This window comes from Macadamia integrifolia, chromosome 10, assembly GCF_013358625.1.
Source record: "Macadamia integrifolia cultivar HAES 741 chromosome 10, SCU_Mint_v3, whole genome shotgun sequence".
NCBI lineage: Eukaryota > Viridiplantae > Streptophyta > Magnoliopsida > Proteales > Proteaceae > Macadamia > Macadamia integrifolia.
This window is the reverse complement of record NC_056566.1, coordinates 968,720-984,290: the sequence shown is the minus strand read 5'-3', so window position 1 is coordinate 984,290 and position 15,571 is coordinate 968,720. Positions and strand designations below refer to the sequence as shown.

Genomic DNA, 15,571 nt, shown 5'->3' with positions numbered 1-15,571 from the left:
CAAGGGCATCCCAAACTCTCAACGGAGGCACTTCGTTTGGGGTATTGCTAGCCAACGATGGAAGAGGAAAATGGTCAAGCAGAGGCAACCAAAAATGTGTTTCCAAATATATTGAGTAGGATGGTCCATAACCATCCTAAGGATTCGGCCAAACTATCTGCCATTGGCTCTACAGATCTATTGCTAGGAGACCCACAGGGCTATACTCCTTTTGCTCTGTCTATGAAGTGAAGGCTGTTGTCCCAACAGAATTCATTGTGCTATCAGCCCATATAGCTTTGTATGCCACTCCCCAACTTCACAAGGACAGGACAAGACCCCAACAGAGCTCTTGATAGACTGCAAAATTTTCCAAAAGCAAGGCATCAAAAGAGCAGAAGACAGGATGGCCATCCATCATCAACAGTTGGCATATCAGAAACATGTTTAAGGACAGAACCTTCAACCTCGGTGATCTAATCCTCAGACCTGCCATGCAACCTAGCAAAAGTTCACCCCTAATTACGAAGGTTCTTAGATAATCTGAAAAGCCCTCAAAAGTGACCATACTTCATGACCCCATAAATGGAAGTGACTTAAAAGGGTCATACTCTTAATGTAAATGTTCATAATGCATGACATGCATCAATTTGAGAAGGAACTTCTATTGCCTAGTAAAAGAAAAAGAGAGAAAATGATAAATTTAAGATGCTTCAGAAGGTGCTGCAGATTGTCCGGGAACCGAACAACTCCCATCTTCATGGAATAAATCAGAGATAATCTCTCGGTGCTTAGTGGCCTCCCACTCTTCTAAGCACCAAGAGAAGAGACCCGTCAAGTGTGATGGAATCCCCCTGAACCAGACGAAATGGACCTCATCAAGAAGATGTTCTGCTTCCTCTGTGTGCCAAAGTGCCATTGACTTTATCACTTCAGCCACAATCTGGAATCTCTGCGCCTCATTCTTCTGAACATCCACTTTCGCTAAGAACGGTGCAATCTCTATCTTCTTCTCTGCCACATCTCGTGCCATACACAACAACCATGCTCTCCCCACCAATGCTCTTAACTCGGGAAGCTCCACCCCCATGGCCCCTCCATCTCTCAATGATATTATCCAGCCACGGGCCTCCCTCTCTGACAGTGTTCCATACGTCCTGTCTCTCATAGAGCGGAGGACACGACACAGATCAATGAAGAAGCCCGACCACACGGAGATAGATTCCACCACACACGAGGCGAGCTCTCGTCTGAAATGGTCCATCAGCCGGCGTGCCTCTTCCTGGTAGCATGGAGGGAAAACGAAACCTGGTATGCACCCATTAATATAAACCACCCTGAGCTTCTCCCCCTCATAGGGATCCACAAAACTCTTCAGCATGTAGCACATCCTACTGTTTTCAGTCCCAGACATTGATGGTGCGGGAGGCACCTCCTGCCTATACCAGTGCACCACCCAAAGAATGACAAACTCCTTGGGAGATTCCTCAGAGGCTCCATTGCAAGCAGCTTGGGAGAAGAGCCTGCCCAAAGCTGGGTCTTGATCTCTTCTCTGAAATTCCCCATAGCCAGACAAGTCACCAGCTATACCAGTGGGCATTGGGATAGCTCCAGGAGTCACTGGGGATGGCTGGACTCTTTCTCTGTTCTCCTCAACAGTAAAAGAGCTCCCACCGGTTTCTGGAAGTCCTGCAATGCTCGGAAAGCATCAGTACTCTACTAAGAAAAAAAGCACAAATGATAGTCTATTTAAGTTACCTCTTCTAGGCTCGCTAGGATCATCAAGTCTTGGACACTTCTGCAGTGGCATCCAGCTAGTCTCTCCAGGGGAAAAATTTTCAGTCATCTCCGAAGACCCTGCTTGATGTTTGATTTTGATTTTAGCCCTAGGCAGTTCTATGTCCGAATAAAATTGAAGAAAGGTCCGGTTTTTGTTAAAATCAATTTAATTGTTTATTCCTCCAATCAATTTTACAAAACTATGGAATCATCATTTCAAACTTCCACTGGTTTGAAGGGAAGAAATACTCACTAAAGACAGTGTTCAGTAGCAACAGGCCTCAAAAGTTGACATTTAGACAATCCAGGGATTTTCTATCTATTTAAAAGCTACAGCCATCCATATTGTATGGATGAACAACCTTTCAAGAGATATACCCAAAACATGCTTATCTAGAGATACATTAGCCTTTAAAATAAGGAAAGAGAGAGAGAAAAACAAAGTACAATCACAATGAAATTTTTTTTTTTCTCTTGAGTTTTGAATATTTCAAATACTTATTCTCTCACAAAGCTATATTGTATCTCCTGCCTGACAACTCACCACGTGGGATGCACCTTGACAATGAGTGCCAGTTAAGAATTTTACTTTGGCTCAGTTGCAAGTAAAGCAAGCGAAATGAAATTAAAAAAAAAATGATCATTATTACTGCCTAGATATTAAAATTAAATTTTACTCCATATATCAATAATTTTTTAATGGAAAAAATATGATAAAGCTAAGATTCTAGTTGAAAAGTTTAACTACTATACATGGTAAAATTTGATGTTAGCTACACAATTTTGCATAATTTTAATTTTTTAAAATTATTTTCACTTTCCTTCATTTCCCTTTGGTTGTAACCCACTAGCTCCTTATTTAAAAATAGACTGCAAAACTTTTGGTTAAAATAATTACTACTGGTAGTTGAATAATTCAACGACAACGGAAATATTAATCTGAGTTCATAAGGAAACTTGAGCTCAAGAACAAAAAGCAAAAACTGACAATATCAAGAATTTTTGTTGCAGCAAAGGATGGTTGAAGCAGTACTTATACAAAAAGTCCAATCAGTAAGTATTTACAAAGAACAAAGTTGTATCTCACAAGGGCGTCTAGCACGAATTTTGTTAGCAGCAAGTATTGCAAAGAAAGAGAAGTGTTAATGATTAACAAAATGAGGCAAGGAAAAGAACTGCCATTACATCTTAGAAAGTGCTCCCAAATCAATTTCAAAGTGTCTTCAAGCAACTCAATGATTGGTCCCATCTCCACCATCTGATCCTGATAGTTTTAATCATCCAATGTCATGAAACCACAGAACTTTAACAGGATGAGAAAAATTGAAAAAAGTATTATGTATCAATAACAAATCACAGGAAGAAATCATATGCCAGCAACCAAGCATGCTCAGAAAATAGTGCATAAAGTATACAGTTGTTATGCAGGCCTGGATTACCTGGCCACGTTGGCAAGGAGAATTCCCCCTCCTCCTTAACCAATTGCTACAAGTTTACTTTCCTATTTTTGAGGAAGAGCTAGAGATTGCTACAGGATTAACAGAGCTAACTATTATTTTGGCAACCAAATTCAAGCCTTACCGTGTGGAGAACTTGCCAAAGCATGGGAGATTCTCAATTCTACATTTTTGGAAAGGGTTATCTATTTGGTAGAAGATCAAGGGGAACCAACAACATAGCCACTCAAGCAAGGACTATCAAATATTCCAAGCTTGAAAAGCAAGGGAGACAATTTTGGGAGGTTTATATTCTATATTTTATTTCCTTTAGGATTTTTGTGCCTTAGACCCCTCTCTATAAATATGTAGCTTGTGTGGGAAATAAGAGGGTGAATTGAATGAATAGAATTTTTAAGCCACAGAGTTTCTCTGCAATCAGGTAGAACTATAGCTTCCCCCTTTGCATCATCTCTCTTTTGTGTTTGTGTTTCAAGGATAAACACTTGGTAGAGAGTGTTCTTATCTCTCCTGATCTGTAGCTTCCAACGAGGTTGCATCAAGTGCTATCAAAGCTTTGGAGGAGAGAGAGAAGCTGTGATGGCCAGCAGGCAGAGAGGTGGTCGTACAGCTCCCATAGAGGACATCGACATAAGAGAAAAGAATGTGCAACTTCGGCAACGAATTGCTGAGTTGAATCTTGAGATCAAGACGTTGCAACTTCAGCAACAAATTGCCTACATAGCTCACGTGATAGAAAGAGGGAGGGAAGGTTTACAACGTTCGAATCCGACCAAGGAGACTTCTAAAGCCTACTTTTCTTCATTGAAGAGTCATAAATCTGTTTGTACGAGGATAACTCATCAACACAAATACCCCAAATGGAGTTCAGCATTATGGAACATGAGCGTCAATGACGAAATTGTGGACTATTCATATACCATTTCTAAGGCATGTGATTCAAATTCACCAAACCAAGTTCAGTCGACGACAAATGACGTTGAAGACAAGTACTTTCATGTTTAGGTGATTTGAGAGAACCTCCCATGTTCAATACTTCAATGATCATCAAGACGTGTATGACAACGAACAAGGTAGATTCAAAACATTTGAACCAGAATTTATTTCAGAAGATGTGCTTGTCATCGACGATATTTTTGAAGTTGTGTGCAAGAAAAACGATGATGTTTTCAACATCACATGCGAGAACAATGTTGCTGGAATTTTTGCACATGGTCATACCACATCACAATCAGAGATGACCTTGTGCAACAATAGAGAAGAGGCAAAGGCAGCAAACGATGAATTAGTTACTATTACTGTGACTAATGGTTTTTTTTCAGATTCCTACATGAAAGAGGCAATGGAGGCGACAGAGATCCTTGATCCCCCTTTGCATTTTTTTTCTCTTGCGTTAATGTTGTTTGGTTGCACACCTAGAAGAGTGTCTTGAGTCTTAACTCTCCCGATCCATAGCTTCCAATGAGGCTGCATCCATTTGTGTATTGGGAAGCTATCCTAAATGAAAACAGATTTAACGTAAGGACGCCAAAACAGTAGAAATTCCTTAAAGGAAGGCACGTTAGCTTCTAACTTGAAGGTTAGACAATGTCTAGCTGACCGATTCATTAATCTAGTTTGCTCCTTTTGTTCTTGATTTCTTGGGAATTGTCTAATCATTTCAATTTTTAGGATGGTAGCGCAAACAAGAGATGGATAGTTCGTTGAATACTTGAAATTTGAATGGTCTAGGTTGATGGGGTGGTAAGCATGTCTATGTGATGGTACAGATCGTAGCTAGTTTTCTTTGAATGCCCCTCACCCCCACCATCCAATCTGATTATCCTCCGAGTGCAGAAAATTTGATCCAGATTTGAGTGTATAGTTGTAAAAGTCATTCCACCAAGTGCTTTATCAGGAGAGGGAAAGAAAGTAATCCCGCCCAGTTCAGAAATGGTTCCAATAAAAATGTAACTAAGCTTCAGAACTTGATTGAATGATCTAAATACAGGCCATGTCTATAATAGAAAATAGATATAGGAAAGGTTGCCCTTGCTGACTATCAAACATGTTGCACACATGCAGCAATTTTCCTGAAGCACTATAAAATCATCATCATGGTGAGAATCTATTTTAAAAATAATAAACTAAAAAGATTTGTGACCCTTCTAGACCATCTAATATAAGAATCTATCTGCTCAATGTATCATCCAACCGACCAAAAAAGTGGAGGTACAAGATAATTAGGATCATCCAACCAGAGATTTCATACTTCATTAAGATACCAGATGATTTTTCATATGATAGACTGGACATACCTGTAACAACATACTTATTCCTGTCATACTCAGACTAACTTCTTTCGTAACTTCCCCGGTTGAAGCCCTGAAATCATATCGATTAGCATCTCTTAACTGGATCATTATTGATGAATTGCTAAAAGTTTTAGCTTTTGTGTGCCAAGTACCCTCAACAGTGTATCTGTCACCAAAAGTCTCTTTCCCCTGTGGCCATCTCAATCCTCCCTTAACATCCGGATCTATAATTGCTTCTGCAATTATATTTTTTATGCCATTTATCTCATCGTGCTGAAAATAAAATACATAGTTAGCATGATAAACAATTTCCCTTTTCACCATATTTCTTTTTCTTGGAAAGTACCCAATTTCTTTCCACTTTTTATTGTCCAAATGAAGAAAGGAAAATAAGTATGGTTATAAATTACCAGAGAAAAACACTTCACAAAATTTATGAGTATTGAACACCTTAATGAAATTATCATGATATCTTCAAATGTTACAGTATGGCTCAACAAGCTTTACCCCTAACTACTTGGGGTTGGCCACAAAAATCCTGTTTCAACAATTCCACATTATTCACCATTCATATTTCAAATTAGGGGTGCCAACGGGTTGGTTCAGCCTGGTTTCGGTTCCGGTTGAATCGGTTTTGGTGTGGGAATGGTGAAACCGAAACCAAACCAATGAGGAAATTCCGGTTTCGGTTTCTTGTATTGGTTTGTAATTGGGTTGGTTTCAGTTTTTGGTCCGGTTTGGGTTTCCATACAAAACTATGCAAAAACTTGGTTTTTTAAAGAATTTTTGGACTTTTATCGGTTTCTTACTGGTTTATTTCTGTTTCGGTTCCGGTTTGGTTTCGGGTTCATTCAGTTTCAGGTGCGTTTCAGTTTTGGGTTACAATCTCCCAAACCGAAACTGGCCCAATAAGCCTTTGGCTCGGTCCGGGGCGGTTTTACCAGTTCGTTAGGTATTGAGTATTGACACCCCTATTTCAAATGATGAACTCTTAGCAGCAACATCAAGTTGGACCATTTGCCTAATCACTAAATATATCAATGACAGAAGATCTAAGGGGATATTTAACAATTAATAAAAGTTGAAAGTTGACTGAAGGAAGCAGAATACAACTTACAGGCAGTTCCTTCAGTATCTTTTTAGTGAATAGCATCAACCTCAGGTCTAGATCCTTCTCAGGGCATGACATATCCACTACCATTTGGGGCACTTGATTTAATTGCATCTGCAATATATAACAAGAATATTTCAACTTCATCTGCTAAAACAGATTGGTCACCACTTTTTTTTTCCGTTAATATTCCCTGAGACAATATGTTGAAAAGAAAACAGATGAATAAATCACTACTTTGTGACAGTTAAATCAACAACAGAAAAATGACAAGTTGACAACCAAAACCTCCAAAATTGCTTCAACCATGTTAAAATGAACAACCAAAAAACGGCAGCCATCAAGTACATCCTCACTAAAACAAAACGTTGCCTCGAAATTTCTATTTGTGTAAGGGTTTCCCACGCTGCCAGCATGGGAAGGAATCTGCATGTGACCACCAATTAGTGGTCTGAAAAAGGTATCAATCCGTGTGGACCCCACATTTTTCAAAATAGATAAAATAAAATAAAAACATGGGGCCCTCACAGTGTGGATCTTTTTCCCTTTCAGTTTTCCAGGCAGTGTGTTTGGAAAATATTTTACAGGAATTATCTTAAAAGAAAACAATTGTATAATAATAAAATATATATATATATATATATATTAATATGAATTGGAATCTGGATGTTATTTCCAGAAGCAGTGAAGGTATCTCATTCAATCATATGATTGAGAAGAGAGGAAGTCAATGGGAGAAAAAGTGGAAGAACCCTAGAGATTACAGTAGGTTCAGAATAGCCTACCGTGAGCCTAGGCCCAGCTTTCCAGCCAACATATTTATAATTTAAGAATAAAAGGTCTTAAAGGGTGAAGTAAGGGTACAGTGGGGTACAATGTAAGTGTCCACGATAGGAACAGTTTCCTTCTCTATCGTGGCTAGTTAGTTCCAATCATCTTCGCTTATTAGTTTGCTATGTAGATTAGATAATTATCTCTTGTGTTAATTAGTTTTTAAAGTTCTATCTGTTTAAGACTTTCTTTCCTTTTTCTGGTAAGGAAGTTTGGTTTGTAATGAAGATATATATAAACGATATGGGGGACTGCTGGAGTGTACGATTGATCTCTCCTTAGCACTCTCTTCTTCTCTCTCCCTGGTTTATTGGTTTCTTACTTCTGATATCATCACATGGTATCAGAACAGCAAAAAATCAGTCAACACCTTCCTTCGATTCCTGTTTTGAGTGTCCATTATAGGACACAGTAGTTCTTCTCTGGTTGCAGCAACCATGCTGCCTATTTTTTTTTGTTCTGCCCTAGATTAATAATTGCACCAAGGTAAACTAGGGCAGCCTACTACTTCTACATTGCTGAATATGAAGATATTGAAAAACACAGTCAGCTTTGATCTCCATGATACAAGCGGCTCCAGTTTCTGGGATTTCTCTTCACAAATCTGAGATCTGAAATTACTTTTCTTCAGCCTTTCGATGTGGCTAATTTTTTGAGAACTTTTTGGTCTCCATATGAGGTATATTCGATCCAGATTTGGGCCCCACTAGCTGGTTTGATTCTGAACAATTTAGTCTCTATACTGCATGCAGATGCTCTGTTTTTGGGTCTAATTTCTGACCCCTTGCTTCTGCAATTACTGGTGATCCAGCCATCTGATTTTATCAAGTTTTTGGGAATTGATTCCCTTATATTAGCCTGCTGTTTGATCCCTATTTCAGAATTTCAGGTCAATCTGACCTGCCTTTTATCCCTGAAATCACCCAAATCTGTGTTGTTCTAGCTCTGTTCTGAACTATACCTACTGCTGGCTACTGTTTGCTCATGTTATACTTCTGTTGACTCTCTGTTGTGGCTTTGCATTGTCTGGATTATCAAATTAAGAATTATACTACTGGTCTATTTGTGCTAATGGCTGATCCGGAGCCTCCCAATGACAATGTACAAGTTCAGATTACTACTATTAAACTCTCCGGAGCTTCTAACTACCTTTTATGGGCCCAAGCTGTTCAGGCATACATACATGCCAAAGGAAAGATGAACTATATCACTGATGACCCTCCTAGTCCTCATCCTACCCAGCCACACTCACTTCCTATGAAGAGTGAATGCATGAGAACTCTACGATCAAGATATGGTTATGGAACAGTGTTGAACCTTTTATTGCTTTGAATGTTATGTTTCATACTACTGCTAAGGGTGTCTGGGATTTAAAAGTTTCAAGGTCAACAGACGGGGTCTGGTATACAATAAGCTCCTGCCACATGCCTTTGAGCGCACTATAATAATCAACCACTGATTTACCATTCAGTTTGAAGGAGAAAAACCTCTCATAAAGGTCATACAATCAAGACATGTTTTTATCCCGAGAGAAACTTTCTTTGAGATTATTCCAGGCACCTTTAGAAGTGGTGTGGAACATAACATTAGCTGCAACAGAAGAGCTGGAGGTGGAGGGTCATTATTCAAATAGTCCATCTTTCGCTTGGCATCGATGTATACCTTACTGCTTGTGCCCAAAAGCAGATAGCTAGAGGCACCATTAGCTTGATAGATGCAATAGTCCACTGGAGGTTTTGAATCACCCATTATATATATAAGGAAATAACTAGCAGCAAAATCACCAACAAACCACAATCTAAGGCACACACAAAAATCCCAATAATAGATGAATATATCAAGAAGAATGACCGACAGTAATACCAACAATAAAAACCACAGTTCTGGACAAATATAGCAGTTCAATAGAAGTCAATTTAAACAGTTTTGAATCTTTTGATGGGGCTCCAATTCTGAATTTCTGGTCAGATATAGAAGGCCAACAGTACAAAATCCCGAAAATATTGCAATGATCTAATCACAGGATAAGTAATAAGAATTTAAAAATAATAATAACAATAATTCTGAAATCATAAACCCCAACTTGGAGAGATTTGGTGTCATGGAAAATCATAGGCTGGGATCAGCCTCAAACTCATGCTGAATGACCTAATCATATGGGCCTATAATGCCTCAAAATATTGGGCGGATCCAATGGACAGATCCTCAGTAATGGCATATCTCGATTCTGCCCAAAAGCCCAAATAATAGGGCATCTGCTAGATACAAAAAGATCCAAAAAATCACTGCCACAGGTGGAAAGTCTTCAAGGATTGAATACCACAGGTCATATACTACATGTGCTTTATGTTACTTGATGTCTTCAAGGTAGATTCGTGTTGTAGGGTAATCCATGCAACGTGCAACCAGTAGATATATAAAAAACAGCAACACTCCATGTAAGAATCCCTAGTTTTTCATGTGTTTCCCAACTAAGGTTTCGTAGAATATACAGAAGCAAAGGTTGCTGCAAACCACAAGAAGAAAAGCCCTAAAAGACATTCAAAACAGAGAAAAGAGTAGTAGGAACTAGGAACTGATTAGAGGCTCTAATACCATGTGACAATGGAAAAACCAGGAGACAGCACCTACAACAGAGAGAAGGAAGAGGAGGAAGTTTATGGGAGAAAAAGGGAGATAACCATAGAGATCACAGTAGGATCAGAATAGCCTAATGTGAATCTAGGCTCAATAATAAAAGGTAAATTAAAAATAAGGACAAGAAAACATAACTACAAATAAACCCAAACAATTAGAAAGCCATGACAGAAACCCCCTACAACTTGACTTAGATATACTATTTAACACCACCCATAGAGGATGCTACCCCTATCATGTGGTTGGATTCTTTTCCTCAACCAACCACACCCAAATATACTCCCTTGTTACATACAATGGAAGAAATAAAAAAATAATAATAATAATAATAAAAAAATAAAAAAATAAAAAAAATAAAAGAAGAAGAAGAAGAAGAGAAGTAAAAAAGGACAATTGATAAAGCAACAAAATATAATCTATAACCACAAGCTGATTTTATTGGAAATATTTTTCCATTGAAACAAACCAAACCTAAATGTATTAAGGAAATGCTTTGCAGGGGGAAAAAAATCCAATACTTAGCAGGTGCAATGAAGTCTAAAGAAACTATCACAAGTTCTTCAAAAAAGGAGTGCCTAAACAGCATTTAAAAAGATGTACTAGATGAGTCTCAAAAAGCAGAATGCAACACCACCTAAATTTCCCAAAGCTGCTATTTACATGCCCCTGCTTATGAGACAGGTCTAAATCTATTAGAACAGAGAAAGTCAAACTGTAGAAATAGAATTGGGAAACAAGAAGATAGGAATTCGCATCCTGCCTCTGACTCAATAATAATAATAATGGTGATAATGTTTCTCTTTTTCCTTTTACGTCTTTCTTTCCCCTTTCTTACCAGTATATTTATTCAAGTACAGGCATTACATTGCACAAAGTCTGATAGAAGGTGCAAAGAACTTGCCCTGTGGAGTTCTAGTTTTCCCTCCATTTTCATAGCACTGCATTTGCATGACAAGGTTGCACGGGGTCTGTTTTTGTCAAAGATCTGCATGACAGAAGGAAAGTTTGAGAAATGCACAGCCAACTGAAATAAGTAAAATCATTGAGGCTATAAGCATAAAAAATAAAAAATAAAAAAATAAAAAAACTGCACATGGTAATACTCTTGCTCTTCATCAAAATCAACTCCAATCTTTGGTATGACACTATGTAGAATGTATTCAACAAATGAACTAGGAACATTTCCATAGAATGATCTTTTCACTTGACTCAAAGCAGTTTCAAGAGCTGATTTTTGGCTGACCAGTTGACTAGATGGTCTCCTGAATCATTTAAGTCGTGTTATTAATTGGATGGAGAGAGATATTATTTATATTTATTTAAACCAATTTTAATTAGTGCTAAGTTGAAGACGTAGAAGCCATTAGTAACTTCAAATTTTAAAAGTTACACTACTATGTCATGTCAAATCCCAAAGCAAACATGCAAACAAAAAAACATTGAGATAATCTCTTTTAAAATCAACATAATAATGTCATTATAAAGTTCAAATAGGGTAGTCGTACGACTGGCTATGATGTACGGGGAAGAATGTTGGGCAATTAAGAAGCATCATATAGATAAGTAGAGATGAGGATGTTGAAATGGATTTACGGTAAAAATAGGAAGGATAAAGTAAGGAATGATCATATTAGATGATTTGGGAGTTGTCCCGATCCACGATAAGCTCCAAGAAAGTCAATTGAGGTGGTATGCCCATGTTCAACGAAGGCCTGGGGATTCACCAGTAAGGAGTGATATTCAGATTCAAGGAACTAAAAGATGTAGGGGCAGCCCGAAAATGACCCTAAGAGAAGTAGTGAAGAAAAACATGCATAGTTTAGGCCTTATCCCAAGTATGAGCTTAAATAGAGCCGATTGGGAGGGCAAGGATCCATGTAGTAGAACCCATTTAGCTAAGTTTCGAATTTTCTGTTATTGCGTTACTTTTCTTTCATTTTCACTTTTCTTATTTTGTCCTTGCCCGGATCCATGTAGCCGACCCCATTAAGTTGGTATAAAGCTGAGTTTGTTGTTGTTTAAAATTCAAATAGGAGGGGACTGGGCTGTTACGAGATTGTAATATTCCCAAATACTCCAACTTGGGTTCGATTATATCAAACATGGACGCCTAGGTGCCAGTCTAACAATTGGAGTTATTGGACACTTTGGTGATGACCTAAAAGATGGTTAGGATGGTCTTGGTGCGAAAGATTTATATATTCCCAAAAAAACTCATGATGGACATCAATACTAGAAACAAGTATCAAGACTAAAATGAACTAGATGTATGAAGCAAGCATCACTTAAAGAGCAATAGAGAATCTAGTGATCACAATACAAGCTTCACCAAGCCACATTTATTCAAAAGATGACAATTCTAGTGACTTGGAAGGAGAGAAACGCACATTAGAGGAATGAAGTGATCAAGTCCAAGCTTCAAGGGTCAGAGACTCTAAATTTCGTGCATCTGAGTATCTGAGAAGGTCTAATAGGTTGAGGGAGTTGAGCTTTATATTGAATATCCACCCTAGATGGAAGGTTGTAGTTGAGCTTTGATTTGAAATCTGCCTATCAAGAGTCTTGTATTTCTCTAGTTGCAAAACTAAAGAGATAGAGTTTGCAAGAACTTGGAAAATCTCCGGTGTGAGTTGGAAGGTTAAGTGTGAGCCTGGAAACACCTAGGTTTGGTTGTAATTCAAGAAACAATTGGGTTGAGTCCAGAAAACAATACGCGATTCCCCAACATGTGAGCGGGACTTGGGTTTCGTAGTTAGTCTGAGTAGAACTACTGAGATTGTTTTTGAGCTTCAGAAAATAGTAGGTGCTTCCCAACCAAGTGAGCAAGGCTGTAATGGTTTAGATAGCACCAGAAAAAGCTATACCATAGTGAAAAACCTGGCAAGGTCCAGGTGATGTAGGCATTCGTCGAACCACTTTAAATACTATCTTCTCTTGTGTGCTGGTTGTATGCTTCGCTTGCATAGCATCCTCCAAATGTGCGCATAATCTCTAAGTATTTCCTATTATCCCCATACGTGTCATGCACATGATCAGTGCTTGTCACTCAATGAAAGACTGCCTCAAACAGAATCAGCGTCTCAGAAAATTATTTTCAGTCGTCTGATTAGCAAATTTCACTGAAAGCTTGATGGAATGTTTTTCCCATTCATCTTAGCATATAAAAGAAAATAAGGTATGTCACTGCTCACTAATCAATCAGATGCATCTTCTAGAAATGATAAGATGTGATCACTCAACCATACCATGTAGGACCACAAGCTTCCGCATTCCAACCAGACCCACAAGCCATGCATTAATATTCATAGTCTAGATCACTCAGTATCTTTATTTGTCCTTCCATTTGGAATGAAGCAAGTATCATAATTTTATCTTTAAATCTCATATTTAAGTAATCTTAGACTTGTTGGAAAGCTGTTTTTATGCTCTACCTAATACAAAACGTCTAATGTAATAATAAAATCATTTGACCAATCAAACTTATTATAGAACAAGAACATTTCTCTACATGTAGATTTTTTATGACTTAATGGGACTTAATGTTCCTTATAACGATATGATGTGGCTTAATGTTGATTTTTGATGACTTGATATAGCTTAATGTTGATTTTTTATGATATAAGGTATATATAGCATACTAAATAATATTGGAAAAGAGGGAAAATAAAAAATAACATTTGGTCACCTTAGGCGCCTTGTTCGCCTTAAGGCGGGCAACTTGTCGCCTAAATGCTTAAGCAGCCCTCAAACGCCTTGGTTCACCTTGGCGCCATGACAACTATGGTGATTTAAATGTACAAGGATTAGAGATCTTACCAGTGGAAGAGAATTTTGCCAAAATTTGCCACAAAGAAAGGCTTTACTTCTTCAGACTCCTGCAAATCCATTTCATTCATCATGTTTTGCACAGATGTTTCTAGTTCATTCCGTATCTTCTCTGTGACAGAAACCCATGGGCTTCTTTCACAGCTTCTTGTGGACTCATTAAATCCTAGGAAAGCAAGACAATGATTACCATTAAATTGAATAGTTATCAATAAAATGAGACAAATATTAATTAGTTGCAAAAGTTAACTGCCAGTGTTTGAGTAGAAACCTTCTGGTGCATGAACACTCACTAAAACCAGAGGTTTTTTTCCAGCTTTTCGCTCAAAGGATTCACAGGAAATTGGCTCCAGCTGGACAGCAGGACATTGATCATCTACATAACTAACTATCCACAATCTAGATATGGCTTGAGTTGCATAGTTATCTATCCTTCTCCCTGACACTACCTCTTTACCTTTCCTCCTCTTTGAATCTTTTAGATGCCTCTTGTGTGGTGGGATGTATGCCATCAGTATGACTCCTGAATCTATATAATTAACACATTTGTTACAAGATTATCTAAAAAATAAATTCCGCTCTGAAAGAAAATTCCACTGCCCCTTCCTTTCAAAGAAAGAAGTTAATGAAAATTATGAAGTGATAACATTGGAAAAGAAGAAAATAGCACAAACTAATCTGGATGGCCAATCCTAAAAGAAGGTGAACCAAGAAGCATGAACAAACAACATCATGGACTAGTTCAAAGGGCCACCAAGAAAATAATGTGAGAAGGCTACCAATAGGGTAAGAAGTAAGAAGAAGTCCCCACCCCAACTGCAAATAAGGAAAAGGAGTTTAAAAAGAAAAGAAAAGGAAAAAACGAAACAAAGAAAGGAAAAAAGGCACCCATTGAAAAGACATTGCAACAAAAAAATAAGCTGTATACAAAACAGGATTACGATTCAGGGGGAAAAACACTATTGGGGGGGGGGGTGTCATAATTTGTCTAACCATTTGGTTTTTCCTCGCATAGTTATTAAGGCGGTGAGGCGACCGAGGCGTTCGAGGGTCTTCTGGAGCGCTTTGGCGATAGGGCTGGCATAAGGCGTCGCCTTATCAAATAAAACGTTCTAATGTCATTTTTTAGTGTAACCATTTTATTTGGCACAAATAGCATATTGAAAATTATATAATTCTATTTATAAGCTAAATAAGATTAAAGATTCATACCAATGCAAGATTCATACCATTACCACAAAAGCAATCTCAATCAATATACACTAACAGATTATTATAGTAATAACAATCTCAATCAATATATAGAAGAATTCAAACATTTCCAAATATCATGCTATAGGAAGAAAGAACAAAGAATATAAAAGAATTGACATGGAAGCAAAAGTGCAAAACAGAGTGGATATTAGTTCCTAATCAACCAGAAGAGCCATTGGATTTGGCTTGTCAAAGTGCTTGCTTTTGGTAGGAGAACTACATCGTCATGTAATCACAAAATTGCAACTTAATATCAACAGATGCACAATTTACTTTGAATCATAGACTTGCAACAGCAGCGGCAGTAGCAGCCAAAGCCACTAGCCACCACTAGTAGAAGCCAACCTAGCCACCATTACCACCACCGGCATAGAAGACGGCAGAGGAGGAGATGAAAAATGGAA

At 38.0% G+C, this 15,571-nt stretch overlaps 1 protein-coding gene across 3 annotated transcripts in view; it reads right to left on the bottom strand.

The window, feature by feature from the left end:
• Positions 1-370: 370 nt before the first annotated feature.
• The window catches only part of LOC122091890, a 17,651-nt gene continuing 2,450 nt past the window's right edge, over positions 371-15,571 (bottom strand). For 2 of the 3 annotated variants that reach the window (XM_042662123.1, XM_042662122.1), the window contains 9 exons: positions 14,185-14,442; positions 13,905-14,079; positions 11,176-11,350; positions 10,990-11,073; positions 6,627-6,734; positions 5,513-5,782; positions 2,944-3,022; positions 1,738-1,836; positions 371-1,668 (listed from right to left, as the gene is read on the bottom strand). In XM_042662123.1, the coding sequence (XP_042518057.1) occupies positions 683-1,668; positions 1,738-1,836; positions 2,944-3,022; positions 5,513-5,782; positions 6,627-6,734; positions 10,990-11,073; positions 11,176-11,350; positions 13,905-14,079; positions 14,185-14,425 (2,217 nt within the window). In that variant the 5' untranslated portion in view covers positions 14,426-14,442 and the 3' untranslated portion in view covers positions 371-682. Of the gene's footprint in view, positions 1,669-1,737; positions 1,837-2,943; positions 3,023-5,512; positions 5,783-6,626; positions 6,735-10,989; positions 11,074-11,175; positions 11,351-13,904; positions 14,080-14,184; positions 14,443-15,571 lie in introns of those variants that run through there. The other variant, XM_042662124.1, reaches the window with a different exon arrangement.